The sequence below is a fragment of the Moschus berezovskii genome, chromosome 2, assembly GCF_049115385.1.
Source record: "Moschus berezovskii isolate FMDL1 chromosome 2, NW_MosBer_1.0, whole genome shotgun sequence".
NCBI lineage: Eukaryota > Metazoa > Chordata > Mammalia > Artiodactyla > Moschidae > Moschus > Moschus berezovskii.
In genome coordinates, this window is record NC_142461.1 from 11802424 (window position 1) to 11821613 (window position 19190).

Sequence of the window (19190 nt, forward strand, 5' to 3'; positions counted from 1 at the left end):
CATCACCAACTCCCGGAGTTCACTCAAACTCACATCCATCGAGTCAGTGATGCCATCCAGCCATCTCATTCTCTGTCGTCCCCGTCTCCTCCCACCCCCAATCCCTCCTAGCATCAGAGTCTTTTCCAGTGAGTCAACTCATCGCAGGAGGTGGCCAAAGTATTGGAGTTTCAGCTTTAGCATCAGTCCTTCCAGTGAACACCCAGGATTGATCTCCTTTAGAATGGACTGGTTGGATCTTGCAGTCCAAGGGACTCTCAAGAGTCTTCTCCAGCACCACAGTTCAAAAGCATCAATTCTTTGGCGATCAGCTTTCTTCACAGTCCAACTCTCATATCTATACATGACCACAGGAAAAACCATAGCCTTGACTAGACGGACCTTGGTTGGCAAAGTAATGTCTCTGCTTTTTAATATGCTGTCTAGGCTGGTCATAACTTTCCTTCCAAGGAGTAAGCATCTTTTAATTTCCTGGCTGCAGTCAGCATCTGCAGTGATTTTGGAGCCCCCAAAAATAAAGTCTGACACTGTTTCCACTGTTTCCCCATCTATTTCCCATGAAGTGATGGGACCAGATGCCATGATCTTTGTTTTCTGAATGTTGAGCTTCAAGCCAACCTTTTCACTCTCCTCTTTCACTTTCATCAAAGAGGCCTTTGAGTTCCTCTTCACTTTCTGCCATAAGGGTGGTGTCATCTGCATATCTGAGGTTATTGATATTTCTTCCAGCAGTCTTGATTCCAGCTTGTGCTTCTTCCAGCCCAGCGTTTCTTATGATGTACTCTGCATATAAGTTAAATAAGCAGGGTGACAATATACAACCTTGACGTACTCCTTTTCCTATTTGGAACCAGTCTGTTGTTCCATGTCCAGTTCTAACTGTTGCTTCCTGACCTGCATACAGGTTTCTCAAGAGGCAGGTCAGGTGGTCTGATATTCCCATCTCTTTCAGAATGTTCCACAGTTTATCGTGATCCACACAGTCAAAGGCTTTGGCATAGTCAACGAAGCAGAAATAGATGTTTTTCTGGAACTCTCTTGCTTTCTCCATGATCCAGCGGATGTTGGCAATTTGATCTCTGGTTCCTCTGCCTTTTCTAAAACCTGCTTGAACATCTGGAAGTTCACGGTTCACATATTGCTGAAGCCTGGCTTGGAGAATTTAGAGCATGACTTTACTAGCGTGTGAGATGAGTGCAATTGTGCGGTAGTTTGAACATTCTTTGGCATTGCCTGTCTTTGGGATTGGAATGAAGACTGACCTTTTCCAGTCCTGTGGCCACTGCTGAGTTTTCCAAATTGGCTGGCATATTGAGTGCAGCACTTTCACAGCATCATCTTTTATGATTTGAAATAGCTCGACTGGAATTCCATCACCTCCACTAGCTTTGTTTGTCGTGATGCTCTCTAAGGCCCACTTGACTTCCCATTCCAAGATGTCTGGTTCCAGGTGAGTGATCACGCCATCGTGATTATCTTTGTCGTGAAGATCTTTTTTGTACAGTTCTTCTGTGTATTCTTGCCACCTCTTCTTAATGTCTTCTGCTTCTGTTAGGTCCATACCATTTCTGTCCTTTATCGAGCCCATCTTTGCATGAAATGTTCCCTTGATATCTCTAATTTTCTTGAAAAGATCTCTTGTTTTTCCTATTCTGTTGTTTTCCTCTATTTCTTTGCATTGATCGCTGAGGAAGGCTTTCTTATCTCTCCTTGCTATTCTTTGGAACGCTGCATTCAGATGCTTATATCTTTCCTTTTCTTCTTGCTTTTCGCTTCTCTTCTTTTCACAGCTATTTGTAAGGCTTCCTCAGACAGCCATTTTGCTTTTTTTGCATTTCTTTTCCATGGGGATGATCTTGGTCCCTGTCTCCTGTACAATGTCACGAACCTCCGTCCAGAGTTCATCAGACACTCTGTCTATCAGATCTAGTCCCTTAAATCTATTTCTTACTTCCACTGTATAATCATAAGGGATTTGATTTAGGTCATATCTGAATGGTCTAGTGGTTTTCCCTACTTTCTTCAATTTAAGTCTGAATTAGCACCCAGTAAACATTGATAAATGTTCAGTGAACTAATTTGAGGAGTATCACCAGTAATTAAATTTTATCATTAAGTGGTGACTGTAAGGAAAATTTCCTTGGTCATTCAAAACCATAGTGTTTTTACCAAGTTTTCTACCTAAAAAAAATTAGTGGGTTACTGACTATACTGTTAGCAAGAGATACCAAAAAAATGAAAGATGTCGTCTGGCCCTTGCAATCTGCTCAGGATCAGGTTTTTGAAGATCTGATTTGCCTGAAGTCAACAGATGTACACTATTAAAGTAAGTGTATCTTTGAGAGCAGATGGAGTATAATTCCTCGGGTTTGAAGGATTAGGATCATGATGAAATGGGACCACTCATCACTGTCTTCTCGGCTATGCTGATCTTTTTTTCCCTTTTCTAAAATCAGAAGACATCTTTCTGACATTAAATAAATAGAAAACTCCTTTTGGTTTTGTATCCAGAATAAAAATAGTATCATTTATACAGGAAGAGCCTGTTTGTAGAGCATTTATTCTGTCTTTGCTGCATGACTTTTTTGTATCTCTTTTCCTGGTTACCCATCCTATCTTTTGTAATGTGAAGAACCTGGCTGCATGTGTAACAGATTTGTCAGGATGAGTTTATTTGAGCTTTTAGGAAATGGCCTGTAGGACTTTTTTTTTTTTTTGCTATTTATTTTTTGTTTAATTCTCATCAGTCTCAGAGTTAACTGGAGATACTTGCCTGATTTATTGGTTTCAGTTGTTATATTCCCCATCCTCCCTACCTCCTTTTGCTCTTGTGACTCTTAGTAAATGCATTGCTACCCATATGTGCATGGCTGGAATGGACATATGTGAAAACTGTCATTAATCATTAATTTTATTCCATTTATCCTTGTATAGACTGAATTGAAGCATCTCTGCTGAATCTGTGTTGTCTGATTCCCTGCTTGTTTTCTTGCATTTATGATATTACCTGAGGTTGGTTTCTGAATGTTCTAAGAGAATTCTTTTACCCTTCTGCTTGTGTACCTGTTCTTTATAATGTGTTCTCATCTCTTTTTTTTACTTGTATTTAGCTTTTTTTAAACATGAGTGTAATTGTGTGTGGCAAATTATATTGGTTTTGTACTGATAGATATTGTTTTCTAATTCTTTATTCACATGTCTTGATCATTCCTTCCTAAATGTGGCAAAGAGGTTCATATCAGTGGAGTTGTCTAACCACCCAGGAATTGGACCCATGTCTCCTGCATTGGAAGCAGATTCTTAACCTGCTGAGCCATCAGGGAAGCCTCACAAGAGATCATATCGATGGAGAAAGTCAGGTGTCAAGTAGTCAAGTGTCAGGGCTGCATGGACAACTTGAAATTGCCACAGATCTGTGGTAGAAAAATTCAATTAACTTTTGATTAAATACCAAATGAGCTCTAAAAATACGTTAATGGTCAGCTTCCACATTTAATAGTATACTGCATTCTTTGCTGATTCATTCATTAATTCAGCAAACATTTGTTGGGCATTTATTGTGTCAACTATTTCTCGCTGTTCACACTCTACTTTCTGAAGGTTTCTTTCTCCCATCTTTGTTTCTCAGACATTTTGAGTATGTTTCCAAAGAAATAATAGTTTTCTCTGCCTTGCTACTCAAAGTGTGGTCAGTGGGCCAGCAGCATTGGCAATATCTGGGAGCTCATTAAAAATGTAGAGTCTTAGGCCCTGTTCCAGACCTGCTGAATCAGAATCTGTATTTTAAGATTACTGGGTGATTCAGCGCATATTAAAATTTAACAAGCACACATATAGCATACAAATTGTAACCATGTGTGTGTTTTAAACAATTGAGTACTCATACTCATTCAGCTACTTTGAGATGACATCTTTTCATGGGAAAGGAATTATAGGAATATCCTTAAACGATCTTTTCTGTTTTTTTAATGATAAAAAATTGAAAACACAAGAAAAATACTATTTATTTATTGAAAAATACAAGTAAAAGATTGTTAGAATTGAATTTACGTGATTTTAATGTCTGCTAAAATGTTCACGAAAGATTTATGATTTTTTATGGATCTTTGTGAGAGACTTTGTTGTAAAGTCTGTTGTGTAGGAACATTTCAATGTAGAAGTGGTTTCTGTGTCTTTTCAGTAAGATGAATGATAAAGTCATATCCAAAATCCGTGGAAAATAGTGCTCAATCTTCAGCCTGTCCTCTTATTTATTTTTGCAAAGGAAGTTTGAAGTAAATTGGTGCTCTTAAATCAAATCATAACTCTTTGAGAGTAACTGGTGGTTTGATATTCACATTTTCTTTCTGGGTCAAGTTTGATTATTTAGAGATTAAAGAAAAAAAACCTTGGAAAAATCAATTGCCTACTCCTAATATAAGGAGGAATTAAGACAAGTGTACCTCACTCAAGGTGGCAAATTCAGAATATACATTGGTTGGTAAATGTTTAAGTAGTGTTTATAATGGCCTTATTGTGTTTTTTATTAGCACAGAGTAGTTTTGATGACTTAATAGATGAAACTGGAGAATATGCTTCTGTGACTATTTTGATTATTTAAAAATATTTTTAATGCTCAAAATAGAATAATTTGAGTAGATCAGCAGTAAGAACTCATATAAAGGCTTTTCCTTTTATTAATATACCTTTATTTATTTCAGTATCCTTACAGTGGTTTGTCACCTACTATCAGTTTGACCTTGGGCCAGTTTTACTCTGAGTTTGTTTCCTCAACGATGAGATTAAGCAATTCCACTTTCCCTTTCAGGGTTATTGAAAGGCTTACTTTAAATAATGTAGCTAATGTCCCTGACCCCAGGGCCTGACACAGAAATAGTGCTTGATGCCATTAGCTTCCTTCCCTTTTCACTACTTTGTTCCACTTATAAACAATTATTTAGATTTCACTCATATTGTAAATAAGAATTCTCTTAAATATTCTTTCATTATACTGATTAAAGTTGAATCAAGACTATAAACTCCATGATGACACAGACCTACTTGTTTTGTTTACTGTTGTATCCCTAGCGTAGGACCTGTGCATTTGAAGTAGATTTACTTGAATAATTTAGAGAAGACCCTTGCAGTTTTTGTCAGGTATATTCAATTGAAATTAATTTATTCAACAGACTTTCTTAATACCTATAATGTGCCAGGTACTATTCTGTCCTCATGGAAGTTAAATTTTAGCTGGGGGGAAAGGAGACAAAACCAGTAAACAAGTTAACAGTTTAATTGTAAATAGTAGTAAATGCTGTGAGACCATCTGGAGGGCTATTATTTTAGATAGGATGTGATTGGGAAGCCTTTATAAAGAGGTGACATCTGAGCAGAGGCAGTAATGATGAGAAGGGACCTGCTTTCAAATATCCAGGAGAGGAAAATCATAGAGAACAGCAAGTGTAAAGGGTCTGAGGATGGAATGGGCCAAATATGGTTCATCAGTTGGCATCCAAATTAAATTACTTCATCTGAACAGCATGGAGCAGAAGCAAACAGTAACACTGCTGTTTGAGTGGAGTACTTTTAGGTATAGCAGTGAATTGAAATGTAAGGGCATTATTAGTCAGCTTCATTATTCAGTGGCTCCCTGGTGTGGTGGGTACCCTTTAGTGACATTACTCTTTGGCATTATTATGCGACTTGACTAATAGTACTGGGAGTTTTGAGAGAAAGAGACTAGAAACCAACAAGTTTTTGAATATGTGAGGCGTACAGCTTGCTTTCTCTTCTCTTACAGTTGAATCAGTATTTGCTTTCTAATCAATATTTTTCATTATTTTGCATCTTTATTTTTCTCTATTATCTATTTTCCTCTCTTGTAATAGTTCCCTGCTGCTCTTAAAAATGATGAGTATTCTAAATCATATTTGTCAGAAGGGAAAAAGATCTTAAAAAAATTAAAGTCAGAGACTTTGGCAATTTAATGTTGTAACACGAAATCCTAAGGATTTGTTTTGTGATTGTTTTAACTGTATACTTGTCATTGCTGTTGTCAAGTCTGATAACAAATGATCAGAATTCTACATTTCTGTTCTTAATATGCATTCTGATAAACAATAAGACTGAAGAGCTGGGGAATCTTAATCCCATCATCTCTTGGGATGTAGAGAATTTTGCAGATAATTTCTACAAAACTTGTACCCGCAGATTGATGCTGTCAAAGAATAGTGTATAAATAAGATCTTTTTTTAGGAAGGATAAAACTGTGCTATACATAGTTTTGAGCTTTGAATTTAAAATATGCATTTCACTAAGCTGGCTTTCAGGGGGTCCTATTTTAAGCTAATTTCTCTATGTCATAACTTTAGCAAGTCAAGCATTAATAATTTATCCAGGATGTATAGGTAAGATATTTTTGTGCTTTAATGGAAAGTCTCATGTTTAATGGATGAGAGCACTGTCTGTTGGTGGTTAAATACCTAAAAATACTAACTCTGTCACACTTGACCTGACTGCGGGTTTTGCTTTCAGTAATGCGTTCTGTTTCTAAGAGCCCGCTTTGCCATCTTGTTTTTCATAGCAACATCATGACAACAGAGAAGAGTTTAGTGGCTGAGGCTGAAAATCCACAGCACCAACCACAGAAGGAAGAGGGTGAGGGAGCCACAAATTCTGGTCAACAGGAAACTCAGTTGGAAGAGGCTTCTCAAGCAGCAGCTGAGGGAGATAATCAGTGTGAGCAGAAGCTGAAAACATCTAATGGAGACACTCCGACACATGAAGACTTGACCAAGAGCAAGGAGCGGACATCAGACAACAGGGGCCTATCACGGCTGTTCTCCTCATTTCTCAAAAGGCCTAAATCTCAGGTGTCTGAGGAGGAAGGCAAAGAAGTAGAGTCAGCTAAAGAGAAAGGTGAAGGAGGTCAGAAGGAGATAGAATTTGGAGCCAGTCTTGATGAAGAGATCATTTTAAAGGCCCCAATTGCAGCTCCTGAACCTGAGCTCAAAACAGACCCATCCTTGGATCTCCATTCATTAAGCAGTGCAGAAACACAGGTAAGGCTGTGCGACTGAGTAGGAAGGAAGTGGAGGCAGGTTAAACAATTTTCCTTCAAGAACATTTGGTTTTATTTCTTACTAGCTAGTTGACTTAGGTATTGTTAGTAATAAGTAACATAATGCTTTGGAGTTTCTGCTCTAAAGAAATTCACGCAGTCAAGATACTTAAGTTGGGGACTTCCCTGGCAGTCCAGTGGTTAAGACTTCACCTTCAGTGTTGGGGTCACAGGTTCAATCCCTGGTGGGGAAACTAAGATCCCATGTGCCTCCTGGCCAAAAAACGAAAACATGAAACAAGCAGTACTTTAACAAATTCAATAAAGACTTTAAAAAAGATACTTTTACTGTCTAAATAAAAAAAGAGAAAATGAAAGAAATGTATCAAATGAATTTATATTTTGCTATAATAATGGAACAAGTCCAGAAGTTTTAATGGTGAGGGGGGAGGAAGTGAAGTGGTTTAGAGTTCATTTTGGTGGAATTATTAGAAATAGGATAATTTATCAACAAACATAGTTCTCTTATGGAAATCTTTATAAAAACCTTGGGATAGATTCAGGCCACCCAGAAGTAGGTAATAAGTTTGAACTATGTCTGCCTTATATTTGTTTTCTACAACTAGATCATATTTCCACAGTGTAAGATACAGGTGTGGAAATTTAGCTCTTTTTTATCAACTTTGTAATATATAGTGGTTGCGGGGAGGCTTAATTGTTAGTGTAGTTAAACTAAGAATGAGTTGTGAGTCTGGTCATCAGTCCAAAAAACTTGGGAAAATATTAGTACTGCACTCAAAACTATTTTTTAGGAGTGTCATTTGTTTTCGGGCTTAATAAATTACAAATTAAGAGTTGTTTTCAAAGTATTTTATTTTTGAAACATGTGGGCATTATGTACGTTGTAAAATGTGTAAGTCTTGTATGTTTTCATTATAGGTTTCAGACTTGGGCTATATAATTTTATTAGATTTAAAAAATAATATATGTATTTATGAAAATATTGCTTGTATAGTAAAAGTTCTAAGTAAAATTTAGGATAAAGTTGTTATGTATTTGCTATTAGTGAAAGTATGCTGAAGACAAAGTTTTATTTATAGTATATGACTAGAAGATTCAGTCACAAAGTGACACTTTTGCTTTATTAATTTTCTTCTCTGTACAATGAGGAGAAAATTAAGTATTCACCATACTTGGGCATTTTGAGGATTAAAAAAGATACATACGTAAAGCTCTTGAGGCATTGCCTGACATACTATAAGCACCGAATAAATGTTAGTTATTATTACTTAGTTTATAATATATATATAAACAGTAAAGGCAGAGAAACCACATATTTTAGTGTCTTTAATTTGATTTTAGAAATACCAAAGGAGTTAAATTATGTTATGTTTCAGGAAGCCTGGTAGTTTCAAGAGGTTTTTAGCTGCCTTTTCCCCACTTTGTTTTATGTACTGAAAAATCTCTATCTTGTTTTAGTTAGCATTTGAATCAGGATTAGTCTGTTTTGTCTAAAGATCATAACATTTGTACTAAAGTTGAAACAGATGACAAATTTTAGATTTAACTAAAATCTCATTCATTGATTTCATAGTAGAATTTTATTTGAATGGTCCTTTTCTATACAGGATTTTTTAAATTTGAGTTTGCATTGTAGGATTGCACTGGCCTTCATCTAGGGTACTTTGGGTTTTTTGGAAACCATGTGTTGTTTTTTAATACTTTTTAATTTATTCACTCAACAAATTTATTGAAAACCTACTGTGTGTGCCAGGCCCTAAGCTGGACAGACATTGGTAAATAAAAAACTACAATACGGCAAAGAGATCATGAATTCTGGAGTCTGACTGGTATGTGACTTGTTGACTGTATGATGCTACCTAATTAATGTCTCTGCCTTCAATTTTTTATTTGTCAAGGGAAGATAATAATAGTACATTCCCCACAGGGTTAAATGAGTTCATATAAGTAATGCTTTTAGAATAATGACCCATTGTACTTTCTATATAAATGTTTGTTGTTGTTTATTATTGAACAAACACGATCCCTACTCTTGATAATTTTATTGTCTAATGGAAGAGACTAAAAAAGTAGTAAATACAAAATAATTGTTTATCATCATAAATGTTATGAAGGCAACAAACAGGGTACTGACATGAAGAGTACTAGTAGAGTGGGGAAAGGCCAGATAGGATATTCCATGGACAGAGGAGACTGGGGGGCTACAGTCCACGGGGTCGCAAAGAGTCGGACACGACTGAGCGACTTCCCTTCACTAGTGTTTAATGCAGGAGAAGCAGGAGCCAAATAATTAAATCCTTCTTCTCAAATGTCAACTATGTTTTCTTTTGAAAGAAAAGGATTAGTGAAGTTTAGTTAAGAATCTTTCAGCAGTTTTACTGTGTAAAAACTAAGTAGGGATATGCCAAAATGTCATCTCACTTACCTGTATTACTTTGGGATGACTTAATGATTGCCCTAGGGGATCCAGATTTCAGTCTGTCTCTTGCTTCTTTGAATCTTCTTTGCATTTGTCATGGTTGATACCTGATAAAAATTAGATCATTGGTATTTGCATTTGTTAGCCTACCACATCTATTGCCTTTTGCTCTAAATTGGTCAAGAACCACTCTTAGCCATTCATAAAATTTAGACTGCACGACAAATCACAGCCTGTTTTGTGATTCATAAGGTTACCTCATTAGAATTGAGGAGCAAGGGGCAAAGATGTTTAAGTTTTGATAGAGTTTAAGAATAGATAATAGTATAGCCACTAAAAATATATAGTGCTGAGAGCAACAGATTGGTATCCTCTAGTTTACCCGAAACCTTCATATATTGATTTGAAAAGTGAGATTCTACCTGAAGATAGAATTTTACCTTATATCAGGGGCCTTCCCTGGTGGCTCAGCTGGTAAAGAATCTTCCTGCAATGCAGGAGATCCAGATTCGATCCCTGGGTCAGGAAGATCCCCTGGAGAAGGGAACGGCTATCCACTCTAGTTTAAAAAAAAAAAAAGAGAATTTTACCTTATATCAGAAAGTTTTGAGACTACAGAGTCTGTGGATCTTTAGGGAGATCATATCTTTTATAGAAAATAATTATTTAATCTTCTTATCACTTGTATTTAACAGTTTTCTTCTTCGGTTAATGCTTTTATTGGTATATTATAAGCCATATTATAAGCAAACGTGTACAGCATGCTGTGTGAAGTGTCTTTATTACTGACTTGGTGATGTCATGGCTGTGTAGCCTGCTCAGGAAGAACACAGAGAAGATCCAGATTTTGAGACTAAGGAAGAAGGAGGACTCGAGGAGTGCTCTAAAATAGAAGTAAAAGAAGAAGGTCCTGAATCAAAAGAAGAGAGAGAACTAAAAGCTTCCCAGAAATCCGTCAGAAGGCACAGAAACATGCATTGCAAGGTTTCTTTGTTGGATGACACAGTTTATGAATGTGTGGTGGAGGTGAGTGCATTTTGATTACCAGTAGTTAGAAAGCTTACAGATTGTTTCATGTAGGATTGGATAAAGTGGTGCCATGGTCTGAGGTAAGACCCTGTATAATGACTGTTTCTATGGACCGAAATGCTAATAGTGATTTTCTGGTGGTGGAGGTGTGTAAGGATTATGAGTGAGTCTTATTTTCATCTCCAGCTTTTTCTGTATTTGCCAAATATATGTATTGTGAATTGAGCATGTGTTACTTTTATAACCCAAAATAATTTTAAGAAAAAAAAAAAGGTTATTTATAGAGTGACCGTCCATGACTAGATTTCCCAGGATAGCCTCAGTTTCTAGGTCTAGCAGTCCCCATAATTGTATTTGTCAAAAAAAAAAAAAAAATTACTACCTGTTCATTTTTGCTTTCCCAAATCTAAACCTTAATAAGCTTTAGTTTATTGAATGTATTTCTTTAGTTCCATGAGATAGGATATAAAAAGCTTACATCAAGTAATGCCATTTGTTAAAATTCTCTCTTATTTCCAGGAAGAATAAATAATTGAATCAAGAATAGAAATGTCAGAGTTATTAATATTTCAATTATTCTTTGGCTTCAAGACAAGTTAAAATCCTTGAAAATACTATCAGCAGTAATTATCAATTATAATATGCTCGATAAAAATCAATTGTTGAGATTATAATCCATGTAACTCATATATACTTGTATCTTAGGTATATAACATTATTTTGAATTTGATTTATTTGTATGTAAATATATTAAAGCACAAATAAGTAGTCTAAAATATTATATTGTATTTATTAATAGAAATTCCCTCTTGAAGTTTTGAAAAACAAGAAAATACACTGTTGCATTTTTAAAATGGCTACTATTCCTGGTAACTAGAGGAGACCTAGGGTCTGCTCTTTCTGCTTCTCACTACTAACTAGTCTAGAGATGGAGAAAGCTATTCCACATTCATTCTTCACACTCAGATCAAAATCTAGATAGGAATCCCTTTATCTGAAGCACGTGGGGGCAGATGTGTTTTGGTATTCAAAATATTTGGGGCTTTAGAAAAGCAATAAGTACATACTCTGGAAATTTTATAATACACCCAGTCGAGTGTGTAGCAGTAGGCACATGACCAAGCATGTTATTTCTATGGTAAAATATATGAAGACTCTAAGTTGGATAAATAAAAATGAAAAATAGCCCATAATGGATCAGGTTAGAATTTGCCTTCAGATGAGCTTTGAACAAAAACAAAATAAACATCATCTTTTACTTTTTAGAACTTCTGAATTTTGGAAGTATAAATAAGAGAGTAGGGACCTGTTTGTGAAGAATTCTCAAATCATCTCTGTCCTTCAGAAACATAGGAGGGAGAAGATGAAGAAAATGATGTAATTCTAAAAATGAATTAGCCTATGTGAATTACTAATAGTCATTAAAAATAACAGCTCATTGAGGGAAGGGTATGTGTCATGTACATGTGCCAGTGATTTCTAATTTTTTGAAAAGTTTAAACTATATTTCTCAGAAGGTATTAGCATGTTTAATTTTTTCAACAGTTCCAGTTGTTAGGTAGGACAGATATAAATATTCTTATCATCTTACAGATGAGAAAGTATGTTCAGAAATATTAATTGAATCAACTCACGTTGTTTAGCTAGTAAATGAAAAGGCTGGGACTTTTTGACTCTAAATCTCAATCCCTAAGTTATGGCATTTCCTCCCTATAAACAGGAATATAAGTATCTCAGATTGGTGGTGGTTTGATTTTTCTAGGTAGAAGAATGTTAAGAAATTACTTGTAGCACAATTATAAGAGTAATATCTGTGCTGTGTAGGGCTTCCCTGGTAGCTCAGCTGGTAAAGAATCCGCCTGCATTAATAAAAGCATCTCAAATTGGTGGTGGTTTGATTTTCTAGGTAGAGGAATGTTAAGAAATTATTTGGAGCACAATTATAAGAGTAATGTCTACAGAGCATCTAAAATCTGATACTTTATGCATTTTTCTAAAAGAGATGGCAGAGGGTTGAGACACCACTCATTGACTTGGGACTTTTGATATGGGAATGATAGTCTGATGATTTCCATAGCCACTGTTAACTCTGTGTCGACAGCTGATTTAGCTATTTCAGGTGCTCACAGTGACTGACAGCAGCCCATAGCAAGCTTCAGGAAGTATCGCACCAAAAATAAAGAATGTAATGTTTAAGATGGAGGGTGGAGGATGCTCTATTCAGGGAATGTGGGATTTTGCTTTGAATTGTAGCACCATTTCCAAGCAACCATATCTGTGATGCATATTTAAACTGACAAGTTAAGAAACAGGACTTTTGCTACATTGTTCTATTTACACCAGGTAGCCATCTGAAAATGTTAGTAACCAAGGAGAAAAGTGGAAATTGGAAGGTGACATTTTATGTTATTTCATGATAAATACAAGAATAAGTGGAAACCTCAACCAAAATATGTATATCTTTGCAGAAACATGCGAAGGGACAAGATTTACTTAAACGAGTATGTGAACACCTCAATCTTTTGGAAGAAGACTACTTTGGTCTGGCCATTTGGGATAATGCAACCTCAAAGGTGAGAAGACTGCTTGAAATATAAGAAACTGATGCCCCCAAATTGCTGTTTTTTATTATCAGACATATATTTGTATTTCTTCCTATGCTGATTTTGAAGCAGATAACTACAACAACTAGGTTAGTCCTTGTTGCTAAAATTGCTTTAATTCATTTATTGTTGTTAAGAATGTATTTATGCCTGCCTCTCCAAGATATAGTGTAACTTAATAAGGGAAGGTTGAAGGTAACTAAAAAACAATGTCTCTAAAACAACAGGATTAAGGGCAGGAGGAGAAGGGGACGACAGAGGATGAGATGGTTGGATGGCATCACCAACTCGATGGACATGGGTTTGGGTGGACTCCGGAAGTTGGTGATAGACAGGGAGGCCTGGTGTGCTGTGGTTCATGGGGTTGCAAAGAGTCGGACCTGACTGAGCAACTGAACTGAACTGAAAAAACAAAGTCTCTAAAACCACAGTGAAAAGCTTTCTGCAGCTGTGAGTTAGCAAATTCTCCCATGAACTGAGAAAAATATTCTGATAAGTATTTTGTGTTATACAATCTCAGTGAGATAAAATTGAATGTTTTTATATTATGTGTGTGTACCCTATTCAGGTTTATGTTAGAGTATCTGAGAACACTTGAATTTGGCATATAAATAGAGTCACTGAGTACCAGTACCTACATTTTTTTTTAAACATCACTGTTACAATTTTTCTATGAACCAAATATTCTTAAATTGCTGGGAACTGGCTCATCTGAAGGCATTCAACAGTGAAAATTATTTCAATTTGCAGTTGAACTTCCAGGGCTTACATTGGTACAAAACTGCTAGTTGTGTTGAAAACTTTGCGCTTATGTTGGTGTCATCTGCCCTCTGTTGTATCAGCAAGTTTTATTTCCTTATAGTAGCTCTTACTAGCCTATTTATTTTTTAATGAGAAAACATTAAATTGCTTTATTTATATTCATTTATATATTTATGTATAAAGTAGTGTTAAAAGTGTCCAATATAAAAGCTGAATTTGTTTGTTTATACAGCAAAATATAAATCTGGCTGTGTAAAAAAGGGTTTATTGTCCCCCTTCCTTAGATAAAATATTTCTGGGCAAAAAAGTTGATGTCTCTGAGTGATAATCTAGTTTCAGCTTCTCTCATGTTTGCAAGAACCCCTTCTGGGGAAGCCAGTGGACTAGTGAATCCTGGGAAACATAGGGCCTTTCCCCCCTAAATATTATTTTGAGAAACATTTTCTAACTGTTTCTAAGAATTAAAGACGTATTGATTGTTCACTCTTAACCTTTTCTATGGGCTTCCCTGGTGGCTCAAATGGTAAAGAATCTGCCTGCAATGCAGGAGACCCGGGTTTGATCCCTGGGTCGGGTAGATCCCCTGGAGAAGAAAATGGCAACCCACTCCAGTATTCTTGTCTGGAGATCACATGGACAGAGGAGCCACTCCAGTATTCTTGTCTGGAGATCACATGAACAGAGGAGCCTGGTAGGCTACAGTCCATGGGGTCACAAAGAGTGAGACACGACTGAGTGACACACACACACACACACACCCCCCACACCCCCCCCCCCATTAGACACACACACTATTTTTAAGGACAATCGCTATTTTTAAATCCTTGTTTGTAACTTTGGTGCCTAGCACATGGAGGTATTCTACTAATACCTTTTGGCTAAATAAAATGCTCTGAATTGAATAATTGAACCTGGGTCCTCTGCATTGCAGGCAGATTCTTTACCATCTGAGCCACCAGAGGAGCCCTCAAAGTAATATAATACATAATTAAATGTGAGATTGTGGTGATCAAGCCCACTCCTTGGGTAGAACAGGGATGGCCACCTTAGATTTTGCCCTGGGTGGTACAGGGTGAGGAAGAGACACCTTACTCTTCTAAATACAACTGAAATTCCATTCTGAACTTTTGGAAGAGGGAATAGTGAGGGGGTGGGGATTGGGAGGAGGCATGTTCGGAATGGGCTGCTAGGGTGCCGATAATGGTGTTTGTTTACTTTGATAATTTATTGGTCTGTACATATGTTTTATGTACTTTTTTGTATATGTCTTATGTCAATAAAAAAGTCTCTTGGACAATTCAATTTAGAAATTTCTGTTTTTAAACATTTCTCTAGTTGCCTATGAAATGGTGAGGCTCTTTTTAAGTGCTGTTGATTTTGCATAGTCCATGATGGGTTGAGGAGTCCTGCCTTCGTGGTGTGCAGACTTTAACAGTGGTTGGAGAACAGTGAAGGGAGAAATTAGTGTTGGCACGAGTAGTCAGAGAAAGCAAAATAGTTATTCATTCAGTAAACATTCACTGAGCACGAACCATGTACCAGGTACTGTGCTGACATGGAAAACCTGAATGATACTGGAGGTTAAAGTTGGAGGGAAAATTAAGGTCCCGGTGATATCAATAATCCTGGTTGTAGAGCTTTACAGAATAATAAAAATAGCAAGTGCTTATTTAACATTTCTTATTTACTGAAAACTTTATATATTAACTCTTTTAATCTTCACAATAACTCTGAGGTAAGCACTGACTCTAATATCTCATTTTATTTCCCCTAATAGATGAGGAAACTGAGGTACAGAGATGCTTAAAATCACTAAGCCAGGAAGTAGTAGACCTAGGATTCAAGCCCAGTTGTCTGACTCCTTGTTTCTCTGTTCAGAAGTGCTATACTATGTGAAACAAATGCAAAGAATGTTGGAAATGTAGGTTGACCTGGAGACACTATTGGAGATGGTCAGTAACCCTGCTTCTGGTACTCTGTGGTTAATGTATTTTGGAGTTCTATGTGAATGCCTTTTCTTCTTTTTACAGACATGGCTGGATTCTGCCAAAGAAATAAAAAAGCAAGTTCGTGGTAAGTGAATATAGCCATTTTATGGCGCGCGCTCTCTCTTTTTTTAAAGTAGGTCAGAGGATTTCCAACCTTTTTCTAGTGGTGAGTCACTTTAGAATCCTGGCTATGGCATATGGCTTTGAAATTGAGATAAAGCCTTTCCTTTGAAAGGTAGAGATTCCATAATAGAAAGGTACAGCAGAGGTAGACGCTATCGAGATGTAGGTCAGATCTTGATTTTTTTTTTCTTGTTTTTTACAACTAGGCAAAGTAGGGGAAGATAGGAATGACTGAGAGAAACAGAAGATGGACATGAACAAAGAGTAGAAAAGAAAAGGATATGGAGTCAGTTCTCAAAATGGTCGTGATTGAAACTGTAGCAGCCTACAGTTGGGAGTTTGTGGCCTGATCCTGTTCCATTTAAATTGTCCTGGACTATTGAGTTCTAACCTCCTCCATGTTTTCCTCTCTGTAGTCCTTTTTTGTTCCTTATCATCTGTCTTCTTTCAGATCAAAGTATATAAGGATCTGTGGAAGGAACAAAAAGAATCGAAGAATGGAAATCCTTTGCCAGTGACCCTTTTGTCATTGTGACTTCTTTCTCTTAGCTCTGAGCACACTGACACAAAATACTGCTGAACACCATGCTCAGACTTGCGTCTTGGGATAGATTTTTCTAAGTTGAAAATGTCTAGATTAGTATTTTCTGAGCTTCCCAGGTGGCTCTAGTGGCAAAGAATCTGCCTGCCAATGCAGGAAACAGGTTTGATCTCTGGGTGGGGAAGATCCCTGGGAATAGCAAATGGAAGCCTGCCCCAGTATTCTTTGCTGAAAAATTTCATGGACAGAGGAGCCTGGCAGGCTACAGTCCATGAGGTCGAAAAGAGTCAGATGTGACTAAGCACATACGTGGTATTTTGTAGCCCCTGGCCCAGTAGACCAAAGGGTAGAGACTTTTCCCCTCCTGTTTATGACTAGATGTCCTTTTAGTTTAGTTTAACTTTATTTTTTTTAATTTATTTTTGACCACAGCATGCAGGATCTTAGTTTCCCTGACCAGGGACTGAACCCATGCCCCTTGCAGTGGAAATGTGGATTCTTAACCACTGGACCACCAAGGAAGTCTAATTTTGTTTATTTTTCAGGAAACTTGTAGGAGCTTCAGTAAATGTTATTAATCATGATTAGTAAGTTGTAACTGTATCACCTGAAAACAAATTTTGTTTTTCATTTGTTTCTGAAAGAAAAGACTTTTGTTACGGTAAAATGTTTCCCTTTAGACCCTATTTATTTGTATTTCTTAATTTGGACTGGCAACTCTCCATATTTATTCCCTGCCTGTAAAATCTCATTTTAAAGTGCAAGTCAGAGTAAAAAATATTCAGAATAGTTGAGACATGACAAGAAAAAGCATGATTCCAAGCGACTTAACTTTCACTTTCACACATTGGAGAAGGAAATGGCAACCCACTCCAGTGTTCTTGCCTGGAGAATCCCAGGGACTGGGAAGCCTGGTGGGCTGCCGTCTATGGGGTCGCACAGAGTCGGACACGACTGAAGTGACTTAGCAGCAGCAGCAGTAGCAGCAAGCCCTCAATGAGGATACTTTTCATATTCAGTATTATTCAGGAGTAAATGATTGTACAAGAAAACTCTTTAGGAAGAAAAGTTAAAACAGAGTTTATGATGAGTAGAGAAGAATATCTAGTAGATTATCTTCTAGGCTATGGGGGGAAAAACTCTTACTAAGAAAAGTAACCTAAGTTTTTGTCATGTTTTTAAAAAAAGAACTTTACAAAATAACCTCTTTCCTTCGATTTGGGAAAGAAAAACCATATCTGTAACAAAAACTTTAACATCAAAATGTAAATATTTCATTGAGCCAAAGAGAAGATTGATATTTATCTATTGCAAAGATTTTCAGTTCAGTCACTCAGTCGTGTCTGACTCTTTGCGACCCCATGGACTGTAGCATGCCAGGCTTCCCTGTCCATCATCAACTCCCAGAGATTACTCAAACTCGTTGGTGATGCCATCCAACCATCTCATACTCTCTTGTTCCCTTCTCCTCCTGCCTTCTATCTTTCCCAGCATCAGGGTCTTTTCTGATGAGTCAGTTCTTTGTGTCAGGTGGCCCAAGTATTGGAGCTTCAGCTCTAGCGTCAGTCCTTCCAATGAATATTCAGGACTGATTTCCTTTAGGACTGACTGGTCTGATCTCCTTCCTGTCCAAGGGACTCTCAAGAGTCTTCTCTAACACCACAGTTCAAAAGCATCAATTTTTCGGTGCTGAGCTTTCCTTTATGGTGCGACTCTCATATCCATACGTGACTACTGAAAAAACCATAGCTTTGATTAGACAGACTTTTGTTGGCAAAGTAATGTCTCTGCTTTTTAATATTGTGTCTAGGTTGGTCATTGCTTTTCTTCCAAGGAGCAAGCGTCTTTTAATTTCCTGGCTGCAGTCACCATCTGCAGTCATTTTGGAGCCCAAGAAAGTAGTCTGCCACTGTTTACATTGTTTCCCCATCTATTTGCCATGCAGTGATGGGACTGGATGTCATTATCTTAGTTTTCTGAATGTTGAGTTTTAAGCCAACTTTTTCACTCTCCTCTTTCACTTTCATCTAGAGGTTCTTTAGTTCCTCTTTGCTTTCTGCCATTAGGGTGGTGTCATCTGTGTATCTGAGGTTATTGATATTTCTCCTGGCAATCTTGATTCCTGCTTGTGCTTCATCCAGCCAAGCATTTCACATGATATATTCTGCATATAAGCTAAATAAGCAGGGTGACAATATACAGCCTTAATGTTTTCCTTTTCCAATTTGGAACCAGTCCCTTGTTGATGTCCATGCAAAGATTTTGGGTTTTTAAAAATATAATTTTATCATATAAGTAAATATACTCATGAAAAATTGAAACATAATGAAAATTCATCATGAAGAAAGTAAAAGACCTCTAAATCCTACCCTCCAGATAGGATCACTATTAAATTGGTGTAATCTGCAAGGTTTTTCTAGGCATGTATAAATTTTGCTTTTCAAAAATACAGTTATGTTGTACGTTGTTTTATATTGTGTTTTCTGTGTATTGTGTCCTATCTATTAATAGTTTAAAATTTTAAAATATGAAGTATGAAATTAAAAGACTGAGATGAATATGAAACAAGATAAATTTCCATTCTTCCCCTGTCCTTTGACTAACTTCTTGTGTTCTTTCCAGAGATGTTCTGAGTGTATATAGACAATACATTTTAATATAAACA

The 19190-nt window shown here is 36.8% G+C and overlaps 1 protein-coding gene across 19 annotated transcripts in view; it reads left to right on the plus strand.

The window, feature by feature from the left end:
* EPB41 (erythrocyte membrane protein band 4.1) overlaps window positions 1-19190 on the plus strand; it is a 180998-nt gene that overhangs the window by 77582 nt on the left and 84226 nt on the right. For 18 of the 19 annotated variants that reach the window (XM_055398151.2, XM_088844388.1, XM_055398152.2 and 15 more), the window contains exons 2-5: window positions 6563-7040; window positions 10293-10505; window positions 12977-13081; window positions 15904-15946. In XM_055398151.2, coding sequence (XP_055254126.2) covers window positions 6570-7040; window positions 10293-10505; window positions 12977-13081; window positions 15904-15946 — 832 coding nt within the window. In that variant the 5' untranslated portion in view covers window positions 6563-6569. The remainder of the gene's footprint in view (window positions 1-6562; window positions 7041-10292; window positions 10506-12976; window positions 13082-15903; window positions 15947-19190) is intronic. The other variant, XM_055398164.2, reaches the window with a different exon arrangement.